Raw genomic sequence first — 24784 nt, forward strand, 5'->3', positions numbered from 1 at the left:
ACGGCTGCCTCCTACTAGGTGGACCGACAATCTGGTGAAGGACGCGGGAAGAGCCTGGATGCGGGCAGCGCAGGACCGTTCATTGTGGAAAAAAATGGCTGTGACATACGGACGGACAGACAGACATGACGAATCTACAAGGGTTCCGTTTTTTGCCATTTGGCTACGGAACCCTAAAGGGTAGGGCTAGGGTAGGGTAGGGCCCAAAAGATAAGGAGACATGTAAACTGCCCCATAAGGGCTACCTTTTCTTTTTTTATTATTTTCTATTGACGTTCATAAGTGCCACTTGTGGTCTAAACTGAATAAATATTTTTGATTTTGATTTTTTTGATTTTAAAAAACTAGCATAGCGTAGCCTGTAGACAGATAATTTTCCCTGTTTCACAGTGGCGCCGCCCTGGTGGGAAATAAAGGCTGGATGCACATTCGTCATACGAGGCATCGTTAATTACTGCTAGTAAAAGTTTATAGTTATGTGCGAGAGCTAGGTAATGACTCGTTGATGGGGAATGGTTTCCAGTGCATTACCTCGAAGGCTGGTAAACCTAGATACTGTAAGAGCCTTTTAAGGACTGAACTGGTAATACTAATACTAAGGTTCGTTCGTTCGTTTCAGCCGAATGACGTCCACTGCTGAACATAGGCCTTCCCAATGATGATGAGCCTTACAAGTTACATTTTAATAATTAGAAAAACAGCGGAGACGAAAGCGAGTCGTCATACTTTCTGGTTAAATTCATTGTAATCCGATTATCTAAGGATTTGGATTTTTAGATTCCGATATTAGTTTTTAGATTCGAATACAAACTTATCGGAAAAAATATAATCTTAGAACACCACTCATGATGTAGCGCCTACTATCCTACCTAAGTCTTAACAAGGTTAAGGGCTAGCACCCATTAGCAAGAATTTTCACCTGGCAACACTATTCATTTATCATGATCGAGTAAAAAGGCAAGCCGCAAAGCCGTAACGACGTATAATGCAAACAGCCGCGCCCCTTGCTATAACGCCGCCCTAGGCATACCGCAGCCTTGAACAGCGACGTAACGCCACTTCTACTTTATGGAGCCGGCAGTACTATCTATGTGAGACTAATGCCCGTTTTCACCATCAATCCCTATTTTTTAAGTGACTATGGTAACAAATAACAGGAATTTTGCTTACATGGGGGTCACTTAAAAAATAGGGATTAATGGTGAAAACGGGCATATCTGTGGTAAATCTCCTTATGTATAGCTTGACCACAAGAGCTGTGCCGCTCTATTTAGTCTGCAGCTAAATGAGGATTACGAAAAGCGCTCTTCGCTCTGCAATTTAGCCATAGATGTACGCAATGATAAAATCTATGACTCATTTACAATTTTATTCCACGGATTTCGACGAATATAATGTCAAACTTACATTAAAATAACTCCAAAAATTCAACCAGAATAGTGGTCAAACTAGGTAGTAGTACCTTCTCACACAGACAGTTATCCAACGCAGATAACTACAGAGTCTTCAAAAAGCTAGGATAGTAAGTATTTAATTATAAAAACGGCTTAACATCACTCTCACTTGATGAGCGCATGATATTTAGTGTTTTTGATTTGGGTATCCTTCTGGGAAATTATAAGCAATTTACAGCTTTTGCCAGTTTGCCAATTAAGTTTCTCACTTTTCTTAAAGGACAATAATTTCTATCCTTAATTCCGTGTTCTACGTAACTTAGGCTACTAAAATCTAATCCTTGTCCATTTTCAACTGTTCTGTTATCAATGTGCAATCTCTTGCCCAATACCTACTTACCTGTGATCATAATCGTAGAATAACGGCCAACTCCAGTGCCATTATAGTCGAACCAAACTAACGCAGGCAATGTTTAACCTGGATATTCGCGTCTGACAATTAAAAGGATTTATTGCGGGCTTCGGCTATAAAAGCGGTTATTAGGTAAGCATTATAAAAGCAAATAAGCACGGAGTGGCCATTAGTTGGTTTCTAAACAAACAGTAGGTAGGTATTGAGTTGGACGAAGTGAAACTTTTTACGCGATAGGTACCTATTGATCTTTATATTTAACTAGCTTTCCGCCCGTGGCTTCGCCCGCGTGGAATTTTGTCTGTCACAGAGAAACTTTATCGCTCGCGTCCCTGTTCCAAAAACCGGGATAAAAACTGTCGTATGTCCTTTCCCGGGACTCAAACTCTATGCCAAATTTCATCAAAATAGATTCAGTGGTTTCGGCGTGAAAGGAAGACAAACAGACAGACAGACACAGTTACTTTCGCATTTGTAATATTAGTATAGATAGTATAGATTAGATAACTTAATTCATACTTAATTAGTTTACTGTGGCTACCACCGATAATGACCATTAGTTAGCAGAAGTTGAGACGTTTTTCCGAATGTCTTTCATATGTTTAACAGTCAATACCTACCGACGCACTACTTTAAAACAAATGCCCAGTTCTATAACAAAGAACTTCAATAGAGAATAAAGCCGCTTCAAGCTGGATTCCACCATGATTCTATTACTGGATAAATACATTTTCTTCTCGCAACCTGATTTGTTCGGTTCAGCACGGGCGCGGTCGGCTGCTAACTCAATTTTATTTCATATCTCTGTCTAGTGCAACTTATTACGAAATGTCGCCTGCTAGTCCAGTCAATGAATGCCTTAACGACGGTGTAGAGAGAAATCCGTGGAACACAATTTCTGACCTCGGGACTTTATTTAGCCTAGTTAGGTGGTGAACATAGCAAAAGTCCCCGCCCTTAGCCCTTGAGCCGGCGGGGAGAGGGGGGTTTAAAGGTATAACTTTTCGGTTTTTCGCTTAATCCTCGGAAACTATGCGTCCTAGTGACATGACTACTATGAACCAAAAAAAGCTTATTCAATTTGCTACAGGTGAGACCGTCATGTTTTTCTTTATCTTGTATAGTTTTTACGGCATCTGCTCTAGAAGGTCTGTAAAATTGGAAATTTTATTGTTGTCTTACATGTTCCTTTCAGGAGAAAATCGACTAAATCAACATTGAGCAAACACTATAGACACGCGGGAGCATGTTAAGCCTAGTTCCAGGGAGGGGACTGCACCGTGCTTATATTTAGACGAACCAATTAGAGCCACTTTTGACTCCTCATCATTCAAAAACTACTGTGCATTAACACTTCAAATTTGGCTCATGTATTGAGACTTGCAAGATATACATTAGCTTCAAATTTCATAAATATACCTCAAACGGTTATTTAGGTATTGACGTTCAAAAATCGACATTTAGAACACTAAAATCTATCTATCACATGTGAAATGTTAAAATTTACTGGTTTTTTATTTGTTCCTTTGTATTTACATAACTACCTTTCTGGATGCCAAATTTGAACCTTCGAGGTCATCTGGAAGTGGTTAGAATTTGGTCTATAGGTCAGACATGTAGATTTTTGGACGTCAATACCTAAAGAACCGTTTGAGGCATATTTATGAAATTTGAAACTGATGTATATCTTGCAAGTCTCAACACATGAACCAAATTTCAAGTGTTAATGCACAGTAGTTTTTGAGTGATGCGGAGTCAAAAATGGCTCAAAGTAGTTCGTCTAAATATACGCACGGTGCAGTCCCCTCCCTGGAACTAGGCTTAACATGCTCCCGCATGTCTAGAATGATTGCTCAATGTTGATTTAGTCGATTTTCTCCTGATGGGAACATGTAAGATAAAAATAAAATTTCCAATATTACAGACCTTCTAGAGCAGATGCCGCGAAAACTATACAATTTATAGAAAAACTTTTCCATCTCACCTGTAGCAAATTTAATATGCTTTTTTTGGTTCATAGTAGTCATGTCACTAGGGCGCATAGTTTCCGAGGATTAAGCGAAAAACCGAAAAGTGGCACCTTTAAACCCCCCTCTCCCCGCCGGCTCAAGGGCTAAGGGCGGGGACTTTTGCTATGTTCACCTACTAACTAGTCTAAATAAAGTCCTGAAGTCAGAAATTGTGTTCTACAGTTTTCCATCTATAATGCTTTATTGACTGGACTATGCATTTTACATGCATTTTGTACGTGGTGCAATTTAACGTGAAATTCACTATTTGCTCCGAGTCTGTGCTCGGATGACAAATTGTTTGTTGTTATTAAATCGCTCAAATGTTTGCAAACGTACCTACTTACCTACATGGTGATGGTATGGTATCGAAAACGGGGAAAAACTAAAATTTAGTACTTTTACATACTAAAACTGAAGTGGTAGAAATGAATAATAATAATTATGAAGGCAAATTAGGTAAGTAGGTTTAAAGAACTTCTTGGTTGGAAAGTGAAGCGTCATCATCATCATCGTGAAAGATCGTGAACATCAAGAAATTAAGCTGAATTCAAATAACGTTATTTAAAAACAGCATAAATTACGTTGCAGACTAGCCATAGACAAGTTTTTTTTATTATGGCAATACCAAATCTGTCATTATCATTCTTTGACATGTGTCATTGAATGGAAAATACGTAAACGGGGAAATCCTTCGCGTTTTTAATTGATAATTCAGCTGTGAATTCAAGTAATTAGTGATTAAAAGTGCTAAAAATTATAAATCATGGCTTCTATTCCCCTAATGTATGCTCAGGAGGACTGTGAACTTGGTGGGAAAGAAAACATTGAGGTAATATTTCGTCACGTAGCACGATCGTTTTTACATTATTTTTACAGCATTAGCACGACAAAAGAATATATTTAGATGATTGTCACGCTTTATCGTTTACTTTCGTATTATTTTATTTTACACGTCATATGTATCGCTCATTTTTTTTAACTATTTGCACCTGTTTAATGTGAAAGCAAAATGCCAAGGTTCCTTCTCGTTGAATAACAAATAGATAAAAACTTCATTCTTATAATTTGTTTTATAGCTCTTATCAGCCATTCAATATTTATTCCTGAAAGATAATCATGGCATTGAATAGTTAGTGAAATTATAAACAATCAAATACTGAAAGCTAGTAGTCTTGTAATTTAGATTAAACATTATCATGCCATGATATAATTAATTACATGATTTATTTTGATAATGCTATGCTATTTTCAGTATAACTGTTTATTTAGTTACATAAACCTTTTGTAAAAGTGCTTTTTAAAAGCCTATTTGCAAAAATAAATGAATTTTATGAAATGATGGTACACTTGGCATTACTATAGGAAAACTATTTTTTTTCTATTATAGCAAGAATACTACAATGTTAAAGTAGATGTGACATTGTCTGTGTCTATCCACAACATAGTTATGTTGAAAGGTCCTGATTGTCAAACCAAATGGTAACAGGCAACTAACAGACTAGCATGAATATGAATAAATTATGATGTAATTATCCCTAATACTTAGCTATACTGAAACAGCTGTTTGAAACTCACCAAATTAATCTCTATTTAACTACTTCACACATTAGACTATAAAATTAGCTTATTTTCCTATAATAAACTAATAATAATTAAGTTCTAGGTCAAGATTAATAATCTGTGCAGGTTTTACCACTGTTTACTTTCCCTGCATAAGTATGTTTAAGGAAAAAATGTCTTCAAGGAGAGAACAGAGAAGGAAAACCTTGTCTTAAGTAAATATTTTGTGGTCTTGTTGGTTTCTTCTACATACTAAGTATGTATGTATGTAAGTAGACTTCTGATGTCATAAGTACCTACATTTGAGTACACCATTGTAATTGTTGTAGTTATGTTTATATGAAAATTTTGAATAATGTGGAACATTATCCATTTTAGGTGATATTATCATAGTAATACATGGAACTGGACTTATTCAATACCCCTGTCAACCAGTTTAAACAAAATTTAATAATCTTTTCTTCGTTAAATAGTAGCATGAATTTCAATTAACATTGTTTTCTGTACGCGATAAAATTGTCTAACTGGGTCATTCCACAAAAATATGTCAACTCTTAGTCCGCGCCACATTTCACATGAAATATTTGTTAATATTTTATTCCAAAATTGTTAAATAACAGCTCGCAATGTGCTTTATTCATCACCCATTTATATTTTTTGAAACTATTTTAAATTACTTTTGAATGACCCAAAACGTCATTCCCTAGGCATGTCCGTACTCCAAAAGTTTGTGTTTTGGGACCCACATTTATAAAAACATCAACTTTATCCTTTGTTTTAATTAACGAATAATCTATTTAAATGTATATTACACCAAATTCTATTAATATTTTGCGGTTTCAATAAACAATAATTTGATTTTCTTTAGTTGAAAAAGAGTCTACAGCTTTTAGCGTCATTCCCTCGCCACGCACTGATTTTATAATTTTGCGCTTTAATATGTATTTAGAGTATAGCCTGACCAGGAACATAAAAACCCTCGCCATGTTGCGGAAAACTAATGGTACTAATTTCTTTTAATGGCAACAGTAACTGAAAACTTCATTATAATGTCACCTTGCATGTCAGTTTATTGCTGTCATAGTGTAAACAAACTTTATTTTAAATGTGCGCAATTGATTTTGTGAATAAATTGCTAAAATCTTTTTATAGTCGTGAAAGAAAAGTGGTTCACAATGTGTTAAAGTATTTGTCGAAGAGAAATACTAAGGGTTCGGACAATATTTTCATTGAATAATGTTTCCGACAAAGGTTGTCAAATTGACTGACATGTTTATAGTATAGTACAGTCAACTATGAAAATTAGCTGTGGTTTATTTCAACTACCTATTTTAAAGTTTTTTGTCACTTTTTAAGTGTTGAATTTTATGGAATTGGGAAAGAAGTACCGAGTTTGAAGCGTTCTTAGCAGACATTGCAGTTGAATATTCAAGTTCTGAATTTTATTATTGATGAATAATAAAATAAATCCTACTAGCTCGATTGATGGTTTCATTTAATTTATTTAAACCAGGTTACCTATAATAATATTTTTTCGTTAATTTATGAAAATATCAAATTAGCCTGTAATTCTGAATCCTGATACATAAAGTTAGCCTATTAATTTAACACAGGTACGACTGTACTCAGTGTTGCACTATCAAATGCAATTGACGCGCCTCTATGCCAGGGTTTTTATGTTCCTGGTCAGGCTATAAATGACATTTAGTTGAGTTTAAAGTACGATACGAAGTTATCCTCAGACCATACTGGCTTTGCGGTAGCCGTTTTTTGAATTAGTGCAAACGTGCCAGTTGTTGCGGAAACATGTGTTAATCCAGTCACTTCGTCAGTCCCTAGTTGAGTAGCTTTATTGATTACAATAGGAAATTGTATATATTTTAATAGTATTTACGTGTGGTTTTTTGGCTATTTTCGGCACATCGTATTGAGCATCTTATAATATAAAGTTAATCTGCATTTGTGTTAAGTTTTACTCCAAATCGTCAGTCCCTAGAGCGTCAGGCCCTAGCTTTAAACGGCACTTGGGACTAAATTACTAGTTAGGGAATGATGTTTTTTATATAGTGATAATAACAAAACAACTACATTATGTATATTAACTTATCTATAAATGTTAAGGTTATATGTTTTACACTTTATTAGAAGTCATATAGGAGTAATGTAGTATGAAAAAATTGAAAATTATAATTTCTCCTAAAATAAAGCATAAAGTGACTGGCCCTTTTAGACATAACATAATTAATTAATAAACTATAATTTACACTAATAAAGTATTCAAAAGCATCTTAAAAAAGTTACGGACAAAATGACGTCGAAAATGTACAGATTTTTATGGAATGACCCAACTATAGGTGGAAACTTGTAATTAATGTAACATTTAGCTGTAAGTTATCCTAAGAAATGTAAAATAAAAAATTAAAATAACATCTACTATAATAATATAATAATAATATAAGCCTTTATTACTGGATTACAAGGTATTTTACAACATTTCATTTTCATTTTACAATTTAGCTGCACTTATCTCCAGTTTGTCCTTGGACATAGGCCTCCTCCCATGATCTCCATGCTTCTCTGTTTCTAGCCATTTGTGGCCATAATGGACCTGCTAATTCGCGGATATCATCCTCCCATCTTTTTGCTTGTCTGCCTCTACTAAAATTTATCAAATTATTTTTTTACACAATATTTTCGTTCTTATTTTTCCTAAAGTAGTCATGACTATCTCCACCTTATGACTTATCGTTGAATTTTGGTACACATATAAATGTTTATGTTCTTGTGTCTTTTTTTTTTCATCGTCAGGAAAATACATTAATTTGTATACCCACCAGCCGCGGGGACAGCTAGTGGGTTATGTGGGGTTCTCCCTGCCAGAAGGGCAGGGCCTACCCACTAAAAACCTGACGTTGCCCTCGATAGCCATATGAGTCCGGAACGCGGGCCATCACTATCGGCGTTTTGCCTTACGGCACCGGCTTATCATTGAATTTTGGGATACATATAAATGTTTTTGTGCTTGTCAACAGGATGACTTCGCTTACCGGAATAACGTGATGAACGCGGACAAGGAGATCCGGCTGGGCTTCGTGCGGAAGGTGTACGGGCTGCTCACGGTGCAGTTACTGGCGACCACCGCCATCGCCAGCGTGTTCCTGCTCGTCAAACCGGTGCAGGGGTTTATACATGAGAAGTGAGTATTTAATCTAAGATTTTAAACTTTCTCAAGCCGTGCGTACATAATCTAACTCATTAATAAGTGTCGCGTTAAGACCCCTGTCTTTCTATTTAAGTATTCAGTCTGACGAGTGGTCTCACCACTATCTTCTTATATTTAAATAAATGGGAAATACCACTTACTGGTTAATCACGAAATGTCGGAAACTATAACACCTACAAACTTGAAATTTGGCAGGTAGGTTCCTTAAAGGGTTCAGACAGACATTCGCTAAGAACGGATTTTACGAAACTCCACCCCTAAGGGGATAAGTCGCAGGTGGCCGCTAGTAGATAGATAAATGTATGTTTGGTATTTTTTTAAATTTACCAGTGGCAGCTAGGTTTGAGCATTGTTTCCTGGAAACTCGAGTTTGACGCCTTCACTTTTGGGCTATCCGACTCGTGATCCGGGGAACGCAAGTTCGAATCCAGCCGCCGCTCGACTATTGTGGTGAGCTCACTCGTGACACAAGCATATTTAGCTTAGCACGAGGGGCTAACGGGTTACGGGACTATTAGTAATTTGTGCAAAAACAAATGAGTAATATTTAAAAAAACTACAATGTTCACAGCAATTGGATGGTGTTCGTCGCGTTTATCCTGAGCATGATTACGCTGTTCGCCCTGATCGCCAAGCGCCGAGACTCCCCCGCTAACCTTTACTTGCTGGCTGGCTTTGTAAGTATTGATTACAGATGAATGATGATAGTGATTGTAATAAATAGGAAGGAGTAAATCACGTACATGTATGTTAAACCATATCAATTTATGTACCTACTTGAGATGCAGGTTTTCTGCGAAGTAACTGTTATTTATTAATTCTCTCAAAATTGATTTGTTTATAATTTTATTGCCCCATACAATAATAAAGGCCCAGTGCCCACAACTAATTTAACTAAAATGTATCCCTCTGTTGCAAAGCAGGATAGAGATAACTGAAAGGTTATTATACCTTTCTATGAATGAAATTATACATTATACACCAAATAATTAATGAGGACTAATCAGAGCCATGCCAGCTATAAGCCAATAACAGCAAAATCACCAGCTAGCAAAGAATGTTTCATAAGAGCTAACATTGTAAATGCTTATTTTTCTCCGCAGACCATAGTCCAGGCATACTCCATCGGCGTGGTGGTGTCTTACTGCGACACAGCGGTGGTGCTGCAAGCACTTGCTATCACCCTGACTGTTGTCTTCGCTCTCACGTTGTACACGCTCAACACCAAACGTGACTTCTCCTTCATTGGATATGGGTGAGCTACTTACTTATATCCAATCTTCCAAGGGACTGCGCTCATTATCACGACGACACGGCAAGGGATTTTAACAAATAAGAATGCACGTTATAGTTTTAACGCTATGATTGAAATGACAATGTTAATGATTTTAGCAAGCCACGAAATGCATTGCCGTAGCGCTAAAACATACTTATATCCCTGTCCCGATAATGTGATCTATGTAGTCTGCGTTTATGACATTACTTATTGATAAAAGATATTGCAGTACATATTTTAAACAGCTATATGATTTTTCTTAGATAATAACTACTTGAAACTTTTTAGGAATCGATGAAACTGACGAGAATACGCCAGCAAAATAATTTGTATTCTTTTTGAGAAGTTATAGCTTAGAATTATTAATACACTACCCCTATCATATTTTTTATTATGTACATTTCAGACTCGTCGCCGGCCTCTGCGTACTAATCGTGGGCGGTATCCTGCAGATATTCATCCAAAGCTCCCTCTTCGAGATCGCTCTGTCCTTAACTGGAGCAGTCCTGTTCAGTCTTTTCCTGATCTTCGACACACAGCAGATGATGACCCAACTCTCCCCAGAAGAATACATCTTAGCCACCATCAACTTGTACATGGATATCTTGAATCTGTTCCTGTATATTCTGCGTATACTGAACGAATTAAATAGGAATTAAATGGGTGTGAGATATGCCCTTGTTGTGGCAGTCGCAAGTTAAAAACCAGTCGACATTTTTCTTTTTAGGACCCCGTCTGGGAGTATCGTATCACCATTCCATTTTGTTTTTAAATTGACTATTAAGAGGCATGGCCAGTTAATAATTTTCATTGGGTAAGGACCTTAATACAAGGTTGTAAGATTCAAATTTTAGTGGGACCTTTTTTGCATCTACCAACTAGTACGAGATAATAAATAAATATCCTTGGACATTTTTACACTACGCTTCTAGTCCCAAACTAAGCAAAGCTTGTACTATGGGTACTAGACAACGGATATAAACATACTTAGATACTTTTTTTTTTGTTGTAAATACATACATATTATACAATATCTAGTGACTGCCACAAATCACAAAATGGGCAATGTTTGCATTCGGCACGCCTTAGTGAATGTTCTGTCCTATATGTTTAATAGATCACACTATGAGTGTTATAGTATTATGTATGCCGCTCCCACAAAATATAAGTACTGACGATTAGATTAATTTTGAATCGACTTTGTAAATAACTTTAATTTCAATGAAGTAAGGTACAAAATTGCACAATCTCGTGTATAAACTGCAGTTCCATCTTGCAGTTTTAGAGTCCGTTTGTACCTGCATGTTATAAACAATATGTGTATAAATTCACACCTGAAGAGGTATAAAATACAAGTAAAATTACATATATCTATAAAATCTAGTGAAGAATTTATTTAAAATTTCATATTAACACGATTCGTGTTCCATGCAGATTCAGCATGATCTCGACATAAGTAGAAGCCCTAATTTTTTCCCTAAAACAACAAAATGTATGCAAAATGCATTTAAAATTGTTAATATTATGTATTGTAATTTTATGTGACTGGGACGGCTGTGAAATGTTTATTTTTGTTGAATTTTATGACGGTCCTTACAAATATATTGTGTTAACCCGTTGCCTATTTCGCTTGGTCGAAGGAAATTCCTTTTTACCCCCCTTTTGTTTTGCGACACCATATTCACTTGTTTTGCTGATGTTCATTTGTTTATCACAAGAGACTACAGCAAAACAATTGTAACTCGTTGTAACCCACTCAAAGGGGATTTAGGACTGTCAAATGGTTAATATCTTTAAATAATAAAATTGCAGCTTTTTAGTATACCAAGTAAGATAGACAACGAGTTAACGCTCCAAGTATTCATGAGTATTATTTTGTTTAATATACATGTTTCAAAACATACTTTCGTAAATAATAAGCGTGGTAATTAAATGTGTCACACGTCTTGAATAGAATAGTGTATTTCTCATAAATATTAGCACAAAAATAAATGTGTACTGTAACCACGTGTTGTTGGATAATATAAATAAAATCTTTATTTTATTTGAATCTGTTTGATTAATCTGTTTGTAAACCTAACTCGAAAGTTGATATTAATGTATAGACTTAGCGCCTGAGGTACGTCAAACGTCAGCGAAACTTCAAATATGCTTCAGATGTGAACGTTACTCCAGCTGGAAAGTAGCTCCTAGAGTGATATGAGTAGAACGTATAATTAGTTCCAAACGTGGTGTAAATGTGCGCCGAATTAGAGATTTGTGCGTGCTGCCGTTTTGGTACAAAACGAAAAAAAGATTCCTGCTGGAGCAACGTTGTTCTAGCAGGAAAATTCTAAACTAATGATCGGAAAGAGAAAAACTGTGCACGAGCAGATAGCTTATATTTGTTCTAATGTGTGAGCTGAAAGTGTGATTTGTGCGTCTTCAGGTTTTCGAGATTTTGCATTTCCTGCCAGGGTAACGTTTTGCAGAATGCTTTATCTCTAAAACCATTATATGTGCGTCTATAGAATAAACACACACGAGTAGCTCTCGATTGTGTATGTCACTCCTCCCGTGCCGCTTCCATACCTCAGGCACTGACTCAGTAAGCGCCTTTCCTATAGTTATTATGTTACGTGTAAATTCATACTCGAGTATACATTTTGCGGGGAAAGTTACAAAACAAATACCATTTGCATTAGGCAACAGTTTAATAATCTCGCACTAGACTTTTTACATAGATCACAATAGTTTCAATATTTACCTAAAAAAGTTAAGATATTTACAAGGAAGTCTGCAATATACAACGAACATATTTGTTCAACACAAGCCTTATTTTGATGTACAATTTTCTAATTAGTCAAAGTACGGATTCAAGCTAAACTGGCACTTACGTGGTTGTAAGCCGTACTATTTTGCTATAAAAATAGGTGTATATTCTGATTATGCTGTCGACTACATTGGGATGAAAAAATACATATCTACTTATAAATATTGGTGTCATATTGTAATAGCAGTGATAACATGATTGAATTGGATAACAACTATGTCATTTTTAGCTTGAGCGTGGTCATTCTACTCAAGGAAAAATTTAACCTCGCAACCCATATCAAAATCGGTGTCCCCAGCGCCAAGCTATGGCGCCTGGAACAGTAAGTTTTTATTTACTGTTTTGAAAATAAACAAAGACCCCTATTTTTAATTATAAATGTCAGTTTAGGGTTGTAGGCAATCGTAAAAATACGCATAAAATAATTTAAAAAAAAATGTCTTTTATAGAAGACTAGCTTTCCGCCCGCGGCTTCGCCCCCGTGGAATTTTTCGGTTTTTAGTAAACCTCACGGAGCCCGAGACCTTTCCAACGAATGCAAAACCGTGGAAATCGGTTCGTGCGTTCTCGAGTTATAGCGTCAGGAAGGAAAACCCGACTTATTTTTATATAGACATGGCACGGAAACGTTTGTCTTCTATAGAAGACCGTGGCGCTGAAAAGGTTAATATGAAAAGTTCGTACTCGATCAGAAAATAAGCACGCTCAAGCCAAAAATCTCAATCCCAAGATTTGTATTTTAAAATGACGCTCAATACTCAATTTAAGAGACTAGCTTGAAGTTATCGATATTGAAATCACATGCTTGATACGATGCTCGTTTGGTCGAATATTGAGCATCATCTTATAATACGGGCCTATTATTATACATGTACGTAACTTCTATTGAAAACTCGGCTTATAAATACTAATCATACCATATTATTACCTACTAAGTATGCTGTGACTTTTCTTAATTTATCATCCAATTTTGTCACTCTGGAATGAGATTTGGTTATGATGATAGAATTCGCCAATAAAATTTCTTTTTATTTCTACTAAAATTGTCACTATAAATACTAGTAGGTAATTCATGGTACAAGTAGTGGGAATAAGCCGTAAAATCTACAGGCAACAACATCGTAGCACCATTTCTTCTATTGCGTTTGTGTTTGTATCTAGTATCAGTCCTGCGCCCCGATTGCGCTAAATTGCAATGCAACTGGACAACGAACGAAAATCAGCTGTTTGCACAAATTCATATCGCGGTGTCGCTTTAATAGCTAGTTCAAACGAAGTTGTAACGTAAACGGACCGATACTGCGTCTTAGTTTAAAAGCTGACAGAAAGCTATGTACTTTATATCATACGCAAGTCAAACGCTTCACGAACATTCGCTGTTTTAGTGAAAAAGTGTTCGGACTTTTAATGGAAAGTGCTTAAATCCGTTGTTTCGTCTTTGTTTGCACGTGAACTTCACCGCAATACCGAATTGACCATCAGCTGGAATAAAAATGGAGCGTTATTAGAGTGTGGACTAGAGATGAAACGCAAATGAATTGGAGAAATTACAAATTAGCGCAATCGGGGTCCTGGTTTCAGACTGTAAGAGCCGCCCTTGCCTGCCAGTTATGTTCCGGACGAATAGTTAATTCATACATTTTGTATTGTGGCTATTCTTACAAATCGGCTAGGTATTCCTTGTAGAAACCGATTTTACTACTATTTTACATTATCGGATTGCAATTTTTCATAAAAACAAAAAATCTACTGTGTGATGAATTTTTCCGGATTTCTTCAAATCGCCCATCTATCATGTTTTTCTAATAAATACAACCTTAAAAATCTTACATGTAACCACGAAGCCATTTAAAAATTCATTCTATTCGATTACCTAACTTATAAGTACTTTTATAATTTTTAATAAACCACGTATTCAATTGCTTATCGATGAAATTCATAAAAATTTACCACTTTCACTTTCTAAAAGTCTATTTTTGGCTTCTAAGGTCATAAAGACCTTAACTCCATAATAAAGCTTCGGCCAAACCAACGCGTTCAGCCTGAGTGCGCGATGGCGATCGCTGCGCGTGCAAAAGTATTTCACACTTCTGCGTTCGCGTTTCAGACATTTCCCATGAAAATTTTCCGCCATTTTAAAATCAGAAACGTCAAAATAATAAGTTAGACAAGTTGTACTTTTTGATCGAATCCATCAAAACTCCATACAAAGCAAGGCCTCTTAGACAGTGCACTTTTTGATCGAATCGAAAATCGAATCCGTCAAAACTCCATACAAAAAAAAAGGCTTTTCGACCACTTTTCGACTGGTTTGCGATTAAAATGTGCACTTTGTCTAGACCCAAAGTTGTTCTTTTTGATCGAATCGAAAATCGAATCCATCAAAACTCCATACAAAGCAAGGCCTCTGGCCTTTTCGACTGGTTTGCGATTTTATTGTGCACTTTGTCTAGACCCACTGATCGCCGAACGTCGCGTGTAGACAGGACACGTTTGAACTCATTGCTACAAATTCATACACGACGTCTGATCGCCTCACAAGCAGGCTACACGCGTTGGTTCGGCCGAACATAATCAGCACAAAAATCATAAACATAAACCACACAGGGATCATACAGCCCAACGCTACGTTTCCTCATTGAATATACTTTCCAACGCCTCTATTTCCATGGGGGCAGAGCCGTTATTTATTTCCATGACCTCTTGCTTCACATGGTGAACCTCTTGGTGTATCTTCATGTAGTATGGGTCGCTGAACTCTTCGTTGCATTGTGGGCATGTTAATGTTTCTGCGTTTTCTGCTAACGTGGTTACGCTATTGATTTCTATTTTTAGTTCAGTCACTAGAGTGTTTTCTTGTGGCCTGAAAAAAATACAATCATATTTAAATAAATAACCGCAAGATTACTTTGTTCAGAATAAACAGAAAGTTGATATTGTAATGCAATCCCTTTAGATTTTAGATAATTTTAATGTATAGTCTGGTCCGTGAGCACGTAGAATTTTGACCAATGACCCCAAGCTTCCCATCCTTATCGCTCGCGCGTAATTATGTTGCTATCGCGTTTGCACACTCACTGCGGGTGCCAGTCGCACAGTCGCGACAGCAATATAATTACGCGCGAGCGATAAGGATGGGTAGCTAGGGGTCATTGGACAAAATTCTACGTGCTCATGGACCGGGCTTTAGTATAGGCTTGCTTATGATAAAAATCTTATCGGACGGGTGCATCTGCGGTCTACAGTGGAGCGGGCTTGCCCAGATGATGCCTATTCACTACTCACACTGTGGGAATAGTTTTAAAAAACTGCTAAGGTCCTGACACTTGCATAAATCAATAATGCAAATAAATGATTTGATTTGACAACGAAAGTGGCGCCATCTGGTGGCAATAATCAGAAACCTTCATTGTCCTGCCAAGTTGTTCATAGACTTGCCAAGAGCTTTCTTAAATGAGTGGTTAAATATTTTGCAGTCATCTACCGTTGGTCAAATAACGGTGATACCTTTTGACGCAGGCAAACCAAAGAGGCCAATATATCAAGTGGCAGTGGGCGGGACATATATCTCGTAGAAATTATGGCCGTTGGGGTAGAAAAATTCTCGAGGCAACCACGGGCCGAAAGACGTAGCGTGGGCAGGCCCCCCACTAGGTGTACCGACGATCTGGTGAAGGTCGCGGGAAGAGCTCAGATGCGGGCAACGCAGGACCGGTTGTTATGGAAATCCTTTGTCCAGCAGTGGACGTAATTTGGCTGAAACGAACGAACCTTTTGACGTCCTCCAGCGTTTTCAGCCGCGTCACGCCCTGGCCGGACAGCGCTTTGCAGCGGCGGCGATGGTTGGCCAGCTGCTCGAAGGAGTCGAACTGCTCGCTGCAGCCGTAGCAAATGTGCTTGTTGTGGCACGTCTCGTGCACCATTAGATCCGTAGATGTGACGAACGCTGGGAATAAAACAATTGAGCATTAATTTATACTAGGAAGAAAGAAATCATTTCATATGGTTCACCAGCACCACAGTCAATTGACATACTTTTTATGAATTAAATAAATAAAATAAATGTCAGTACCGCACTAATCTCTTATGCTGAGTTGCACTGCCTAACTTTAACGGGCTTATTCCGCTATTCCCCGTTGACAATCCCCGTCAACGGGGAATAGTGAACTAAAAAGTTCATTAATCCCCGTTATATTAGGATTTTATTTTGAACGTAATGGGGATTAATGAACTTTTTAGTTCATTATTCCCCATTATAAGTTCCAATTTAACGTTAACGGGGAATAGTGAACAAAAAGTTCACTTATCAACGGGGAATAGTGGAATAAGCCCTTTAACGGTAGCTATAACGACAACCGGTGCTTTTTGTACGGAGTTTGACAGATTTTTGACGTTTGTAAAAGTCAAAGTAAGATGGTGCAACCCAGCCTTAGGAGTCTTAAGCTTCAACCAAAGCAACGCGTGTAGATCGCGTCAGCGATGGCGATCACTGCGCGTGCATAGGCCAATGACCAATGACAGGGCGCGGTCCTATCGCATAAGAACGGGATTGGTTTCATACATTTAATGCGGGAAGAAGCCACCGCGATACGACATAACTCTGTAGTTTAAACTACTGCTTAATATGTAAATGAAACTTATTTTACACTCACTTCTCCGACACGTCACGCAGACGTATCTGTTGTTCTGTGTCTGGTGCGGCGAGGCGTCTCCCGCTCGCCTCTCTACAGTTTGATATGAGTGCTGCGCTATCACGTGAGCCTAAAAAATGTAATATTATTTTAAACACGACATTGCCATCAAAGAGTCTCGATTGCAAACCAGCAAGAGGCAATCGTACCATAATACATTATAATTGTCAAACTAACACTTACGATGACCCAGGAAACGTCGTAATTAATTTACGTGTGCATTATGCTCACATGTAGTTTGAAGCTAGGTGACTGGCTAAAGACCACGCTTTGTGATACAATTTTTATTCTGAACAACTTGTCTATTAGTTTTAGAACTCAATAAGGGCCATAGCAATGCACAGCTCACTTTTAGTGGTAAAGCCGGGTCCATCAGGTGTAACGAGTAATAGAATGTATCGTGTAATGTAATTGAAATAGTATGGGCGGCACTTTACATGTAATGCTAGAATTCGTATTACATTACACGGTGGATTATATTACACATTACACCCGTCTGGACTCGGCTTTACGTCGTTAGTCTTTGTCTCAAGTATTCACCTTAAGTCCCGAGACGCTGTTGAAGGATCGGGCGCAGAGCAGGCAGTCCATCGGCAGGTCGGCAGCCGACTCGGCGTCTTCGGGCTCGCTCAGGGGCTCATCTTTCACGCTTTGGAGGAACTGAGGGCGGGCACAACGTTAGAATAGTCTTCTGCCAACAACTGAGGAATCGTCTAAGGCCCAGAACAGACGGTGAAACGCAACTGCAACGATACTGCAACTTTCTGATTCTGATGAATGAAACTGAAAGTTTCAAACTGGTCGCGTCATGTGTGGTCTCTCAACGGACGCTATGGCAGAAACTTAGATGCAACTCAAAAGTAACTAGCAGTTGCAGTTTCGTTGCAGTTGCGTTTCATCGTCTGTTCTGGGCCTAAGGTGGGAATCGAACCCACGAACTTTAGGCAATTCGATTTTTAGTGGGCGGGGCACATAGCTCGTAGAGCTGATGGCCGCTGGGGCAGTGTAAAGTTCGGTCTTATTCCACTTTTATCACCTGGCTTTGATCACCCAGGTGATCAAAGTGGACTCCAATCGACAATTTGGTGTCCTTTGATCAACCATGGATAAGATGACCTGGGTGATCAGAGTAGACTCCAGTTTAATTCATATTTTAGTTTCCTTTGATCGTTCGTTCGTTCCTTTCAGCCGAAAGACGTCCACTGCTGGACAAAGGCCTTCCTTTGATCACCTATAATTAAATTACACCTCTAAATAGTCACATACATGTCCAATTTGTTTGTTGCGGTTTTTATAAAATATCAGAAATGTTACTAATCAAATGTGAGTACAACAATTTTACATGTGACTATTCAGAGGAGGTGTAAATTATTTATAGGTGATCCAAGGAAACTAAAATATTAATTCAATTGAAGTCCACTTTGATCACCCAGGTCATCTTATCCATGGGTGATCAAAGGACACCAAATTATCGCTTGGAGTCCACTTTGATCACCTGGGTAATCAAAGCCAGGTGATCAAAGTGGAATAGACCAGGCGAACCCACGAACTTTAGGCAATTCGATTTTTAGTGGGCGGGGCACATAGCTCGTAGAGCTGATGGCCGCTGGGGCGTGTAAAGTTCTCGAATGGCGACCACGGGCTTGAAGACGTAGTGCAGGCAGGCAAATATTTTTGTAAGACTAATGTAAATCTCAAACAACAAGATATTTTTTCATTATTTAATAGGTATTGAATCACAATTATCATTATTATAAAGTAGCAAGATTATCTACTAACATCGATGTTTGCATAGAAACTACTAAACTCACTGGAGTCTACTATTCTATTTATAAATATCACCTTTTTTTAGGGATTATAACTTAATAATATAATAATTTAACATAAACTTTTACTATTACTAAACAGTCGTAAAAAAATTAAAATAATAAAGTCACGCTTAAAATTTTTAATACTAGGTATAGTAAAATTTTTAAACTATCCTACTAATATTATAAATGCGAAAGTTTCTGTGGATGTCTGGATGTTTGTTACTCTTTCACGCAAAAACTACTGAACGGATTTTGAAGAAACTTTACAGTATTATTGATCGTAACCCAGAATAACATAGAGGCTATAATTAATGACGATATGTGACAAACTAAATTTCACGCGGGTGAAGCCGCGGGCAAAAGCTAGTAAATAATAAAATCACTTTTATAAATATAATATTTTTTTAAATGGAGCTTATTTAAAGACTTATGAGTATTCTAATATTATAAAATATAGAAATTTAACATACATGATTGCCTTAAACATCAATTTTCATGGAATTTAGAATCGGATTTAATACTAAATTAAGTCACATCCTCCCGCACAGTCTCCTCGTAGCCCGAAGCAGTGATCAACGTATTCAGGAACTGGGTTTCATCTATCTCTTGCGACATATCGTCGGAGTCACACTCCTCCATTTTCTTACGCCTCTTGCCTCTGCGTCTAGATGTGGAAGCTCTCATCATTTTAGCAGCTTCCCGTTTGTTGGAATTCCTTAAAACCCGCTTAATAAATTCCTCGCACTCTGCGAAAGTGAACGTTTGATCAGTCGTATAAACCAGAGAGAAGAAGAAAATTATAGTGCGCTTGTAAAATTTGAAGCACAGCTTTGTGTTGTCATCGCGTGAACCACCGCTCCATGAACATCGAGTGAGGAATTTTCTTTCGAACAACACATCCAGGTACACGTAAGCGTTGCTTATGGCCTTCCCTTTCCCCGAAGCACATAAGGGTAGCAACTTACTCCGAAGTTCAGCGCCAAACGCTTCATCTTTCAAGGAATCCTCGAAAGCCGCGATCTCCTCTTGATTACTGATGGGCTTGAATTGTTCAAAAACTTGCAGTGGTTGTAGCGGTATAATATTACTTGTCCTACGATTAATGAATGGATCCAAGCGTGTACTGGTTTTAAGGTGCGAAGTTTGCATTTGCGACTGTTTCATGAACTGCTCGAATTGTGAACTCATCCCCATGACGTGTGCTAGTATTTTCTCTTGTGTATCCGATAAGGATTTTTGATTTTCTATCACCGTTGCTACTGTCTCCGATAAGCTATCTAATTTTTGGGATAACCCATAGTTTGTGTTCTCAGCAAATATTTTTTGGGACTCTGATGTCAGTTTCGGTACAGCTTTTGCTTTAAGTTTTTCGAATGACGGTTCTTTGTTTGATGAAATCATTTCAAATTCAAAATTGTCATTGGCATCTGAGGGCTCTGATTTTGGCGAAAGTAATTGTGATTCTTCGTCCTTAAGATGTGATTTTAGTTCCTTAACATTCTCATCTATCACTCGCTGTATTAGAGTTTCAACTCCTCTTTGATCAGTTAATAATGGTACCTCTGTGTTTATTTTTGAACGGGTAGGTACTGACGAGTCATTCGTATTGATTTCTGTTAACCGTCCAGCATGAGATGTCACCGTCGAGGGTATAACTTCAACATCGGAATCGGAACAAGTTAATACTGGCTCTAATTCAATTAATATCGTTTCGTTTCTTTTTTCGCATGCCGCATCGTTCGATATATCTCCACTCGTACGATCAACGGATGTTTGTTTTTCTGTGTTACTTTGCCCATCAATATTTTGTGTTGATTCCTGAACATGGGTAACTGATGTCGCATTTGGTTCTGTTCCAACTATAGGGCCTGGATTGTTAGCCGTATTTCTGATGGCATTTTCAGAGTGTGTATCGTTAGTCGCAGGAGAGTTTGGAGAGACTGTCAGATCGACCTCGTAGGGATATACTTCAGGCGTTACTCTTTGTGCCTCTTTACGTACCTCTACAGGTTTTGACAGTGCTTCTGCTACTGCTACCATCACATCAGCGTGTGTCAGTGGCGCAGCTGCCTTCGTAACGCCGTCAGTTTTCTTAGACGCATCAGCACTTGAAACTTTGTCTTGGACCGGCCGATCCGTTTTGTCCACCGAAGGTTCATCCTGATTGTGCAAAAAGAAAAAGTATATGTCAATTATGCATGTTATTGATAAAGCTGTAACAATTCAATAACAGGTAAATGCACAGTACAATTTCTTTTTGCAACAATGCGCAACGTCAATTACATAAAAACAACTTTCTACTCAGATTTACACTACGTTGCTGCCTACGCGTGTGAGAAGAGAAGAAGAAGATAATACAGTTCTCTCACGAGTTGGCGCCACTGTCAAGATCCTGTAACTCGCTAGTGGCGCCAACTAGTGAGCGCAAATACGGTAGCTCTCTTAAATAGGTTGTTCACGCTGGTCCCGTTCTTTTTTTTAACGCATTGGCACCAAATGCCTAAGGCCTGGTTCAGCAGACATGTGCGATAACCGAGCGGATTCTGTCTGGTTCTAATTGACGAAGGAATTAGGCCCAGATTTATTTTATTTTATAAAACACATGACAAATTACAATTTTCAAAAAAAAAGTTTGCACCATAAGTATGGTTAGTGTCCTAAGTATTTAGATTTATTTTTCTAATTTAAAGATTTTCTGGGGTGGGCACGGATTCTGGATTATTTACTGCTGAACATCGACTCTAAACTTTCTCAGTACGCGTATTATGATTCTTCTCAGCGGGGTTACTCCGAAAAACGTCATCCGAAGTTTCGATTGTTGCCATCTCTCTCACGCAAAGCGAGATGCCAGTATGCGACGGTGACAGATAGACCCGAAACTACGTAAACAGCGTTTCGTATTTAGCCCTGCATGACTGCCCTACATTATTATACTAAAACAGGGATGAAAATCATTTTGCCTTACTGCGCGTACGCTGATTTTCAAGAGCCTGAGAACGCATGTCAAAATAAAAGGAAAATCGTTTCTATTGAAAGTTCTATTGGCACTATTTATACAGAAACTGTGGTCAAAATCACCTAAGTGATTTATTCGGAACTGCGACAGTTTTTTTAAAATTAGGTTATGGAAATATTAGTATAATAATAAAAAGCTGAAATATCTTCTATTATGTTATTATTTTGATATTAGTTCTTTTATATTAAGCCTATGCTAATTTAACAATACAACGCTACGCGTCAAAAATAACTAACTTCAAGTTTTCGTCTTATTAATAAATAGATACATGTATAGATAGATATAGTCTGGTCCGGGAGCACGTAGAATTTTGTCCAATGACCCCAAACTACCTATCCTTATCACTCGCGCGTAATTATTATTGCTGTCGCGACTGTGCGACGGGCGGCCGCAGTGAGTGTGCGAGCGTGACAGCAACATAATTACCCGCGAACGATAAGGATGGATAGCTTGAGGTCATTGGACTAAATTCTACGTGCTCCCGGACCAGACTTTAGACAGAATACACAAAAGGAGAAAAGAAAAAGAAAGAAATATACACAATTATGTTAGTTATAGTTGAAAGATTGCACTTGAATTAAAACTTAAGTATACACTTGCATTAAAACTTCTTGTTTCAACAACAATCATGATTCGTTTTGGTCTATGTCGTCATTTCGACGTTCTCCTTGTACTATCGTGCGTCTTTTGTGATGCATTTTGATTTGCTGCCTATTTTATCATCTGTCCTTGTAGATTCGACTTTCTTTGGAAGAGTATTATCGCTATTCACATTTACTAACTGTTTTTTCATTCTATGTCTCCTTGTACATTCTTGCCACGCCTTTCGTTGAGCACGTTTCTGTTGAGGCGTTAAATCATGAATGGTTTTTATTCTGTTCTCCGCTTTTCGCTTTTCCCGACGTTGTTTTTCTTTCAATTTTGCAGCTTCGTACATCTCAGGATCCGCTTTGATGCGCTCTCGTCGTAATCTTTCGGCTTCTTTCTTTCTTTTTCTTTTTTCTTCCTTAGAAACCGCCTTCTTATGAGGCATCTGATAAAAATAATATCAAATACATTACATTTACTTTGCCTAGAGGAGGGTCTGGATGGTTAGTTGGTTATTCTTAAGAAATTTTAATGCAAGTACCCAAATATTAATACCTTTAACTATTCATACATAATTAGTTATTATGACGAAAACTTGAAGTCAGTTTTGTTTAACAAGTTCAGCATTTTATTGTTAAAAATCCCCATTAACATTTATACTGTCACAACCGTGGCTAATGGTCACGACCATAGTAGCAAACATTTCATGGTTGTGACAATTTGAAGCCATGACTCAAACACAAGCTCAAATAACCTCGAATCAGTTTGTTTTTGTAAATAAATTTTATAAATTATTTGAACAATTTTCATCAAAATTAAATGGTTATTCAAAAAATTGTGCAAATAAATAGTATTTGAATTTCAGTTTTGACCTTACTTATATGTATTTTGGCGATTTTTGTTTTTCATAAATGTTTTTTTACCTGTAACATCTTTGAAATAGTATAATATTATTTTTAGCAATAAAAAAAATTAAAAACCTGTGAAATCATAACAAAGAATGCTGCAGCTGCCTCCAAGCTAAAAATGTGTAAGGAAACAACAGTATTTTTAGCAACTTACCTCTTCTTCCAGACATTCTTGTCCATTCATGTCTGTTACACGGAACGATGATGGTGCTGTAACAAGTAACATGAGAAATTTGAATATGAGAAAATTTCGCATCAAAATAGTAATTAATCAATTTTAAAATAATCCAAAAAGGAGAGTAGTTAATAATAATATATTTTTTATAATGTCTTTTTTTGTAATGACAGAGTAAAATTATTGTAATTAACTAATTTTAAAGTTAAATTAACTAATAATAATAGAACACTGAATAATAGGAAAAGTAGAGGTATAATAATATAAAAGAAAACACTTACCGTTTGTGACTGGCGCTGCAATTTCCTCGGGTTCTATCTTAATCATGTCAAGGCAGTCAACATTGCTGTACCCTTCATCTCCATTTGTCATATTCTCGTCATCCGTCAACACTTCTTGCTTTATTTCAACTTGCAAAGGCTCACTGTATACGCCGGTGATGCTCTTGTCTACTTGTATCGGTTGTGGCCATACTTTATCCGTTGATTGATTTTCCGTTTCAGGACACCTTTGTCTTAACATTTTGTCATTTTCTTGCACCAGCAATTTAAATTTACAAGCCTTCATCAAATTTTCACAGCACGATGTACATATGACTTTGGAATGTTTGTCCGTTTCTGTAAGCTGTAAAAATAATATCGATTATTTACTATACATTTATCTACCACTGAGCATAAGTTCTTATCAACAATGCACAAAAAAACTGTTAATGAAAACAAATCAAATCATTTAATACTTGAAAGTGGTACATGTAAATAGATGGTAAGTAGATGAAGATGGATGATGTTACTGTTTAATGGTATTGCTGGTATTCATTTATTTCTTATCGGAGGGGCAACTTTTAAGAAAAAAATTAAATGACAGTGGGAAAAAGGGAAATGTTTTAATTTGCATTGTGAAGAACAT

The 24784-nt window shown here is 37.3% G+C and overlaps 2 protein-coding genes across 7 annotated transcripts in view; one reads left to right on the plus strand and one right to left on the minus strand.

Annotated features, from left to right (window-relative positions):
• Window positions 1-4468: 4468 nt before the first annotated feature.
• On the plus strand, window positions 4469-11927 carry LOC135084758 (protein lifeguard 4-like). Its single transcript, XM_063979498.1, has 5 exons — window positions 4469-4647; window positions 8411-8574; window positions 9173-9278; window positions 9705-9856; window positions 10284-11927. Exons 1-5 carry the CDS (start codon window positions 4582-4584, stop codon window positions 10534-10536), a joined length of 741 nt encoding a protein of 246 aa, XP_063835568.1. The 5' UTR covers window positions 4469-4581; the 3' UTR covers window positions 10537-11927.
• Window positions 11928-12535: 608 nt separating this feature from the next.
• LOC135084794 (uncharacterized) overlaps window positions 12536-24784 on the minus strand; it is a 35880-nt gene continuing 23631 nt past the window's right edge. For 2 of the 6 annotated variants that reach the window (XM_063979533.1, XM_063979541.1), the window contains exons 9-11: window positions 24160-24502; window positions 23858-23913; window positions 19103-21351 (exon numbers count right to left, since the gene is read on the minus strand). In XM_063979533.1, coding sequence (XP_063835603.1) covers window positions 19717-21351; window positions 23858-23913; window positions 24160-24502 — 2034 coding nt within the window. In that variant the 3' untranslated portion in view covers window positions 19103-19716. Of the gene's footprint in view, window positions 15553-16460; window positions 16636-17341; window positions 17451-17920; window positions 18041-19100; window positions 21352-21483; window positions 23241-23857; window positions 23914-24159; window positions 24503-24784 lie in introns of those variants that run through there. The other 4 variants (XM_063979562.1, XM_063979554.1, XM_063979548.1 and 1 more) reach the window with 4 other exon arrangements.

This window comes from Ostrinia nubilalis, chromosome 2, assembly GCF_963855985.1.
Source record: "Ostrinia nubilalis chromosome 2, ilOstNubi1.1, whole genome shotgun sequence".
In the NCBI taxonomy this organism is placed as follows: Eukaryota; Metazoa; Arthropoda; class Insecta; order Lepidoptera; family Crambidae; genus Ostrinia; species Ostrinia nubilalis.

Bases quoted from the DNA above. Each gene is read 5' to 3' on its own strand.
- LOC135084758 (XM_063979498.1), top strand. From the start codon at position 4,582: ATGGCTTCTATTCCCCTAATGTATGCTCAGGAGGACTGTGAACTTGGT. The intron at 9,279-9,704 runs GTAAGTATTGAT...TTTTCTCCGCAG, and splicing joins TTTACTTGCTGGCTGGCTTT to ACCATAGTCCAGGCATACTC. The intron at 9,857-10,283 runs GTGAGCTACTTA...TGTACATTTCAG, and splicing joins TTCTCCTTCATTGGATATGG to ACTCGTCGCCGGCCTCTGCG.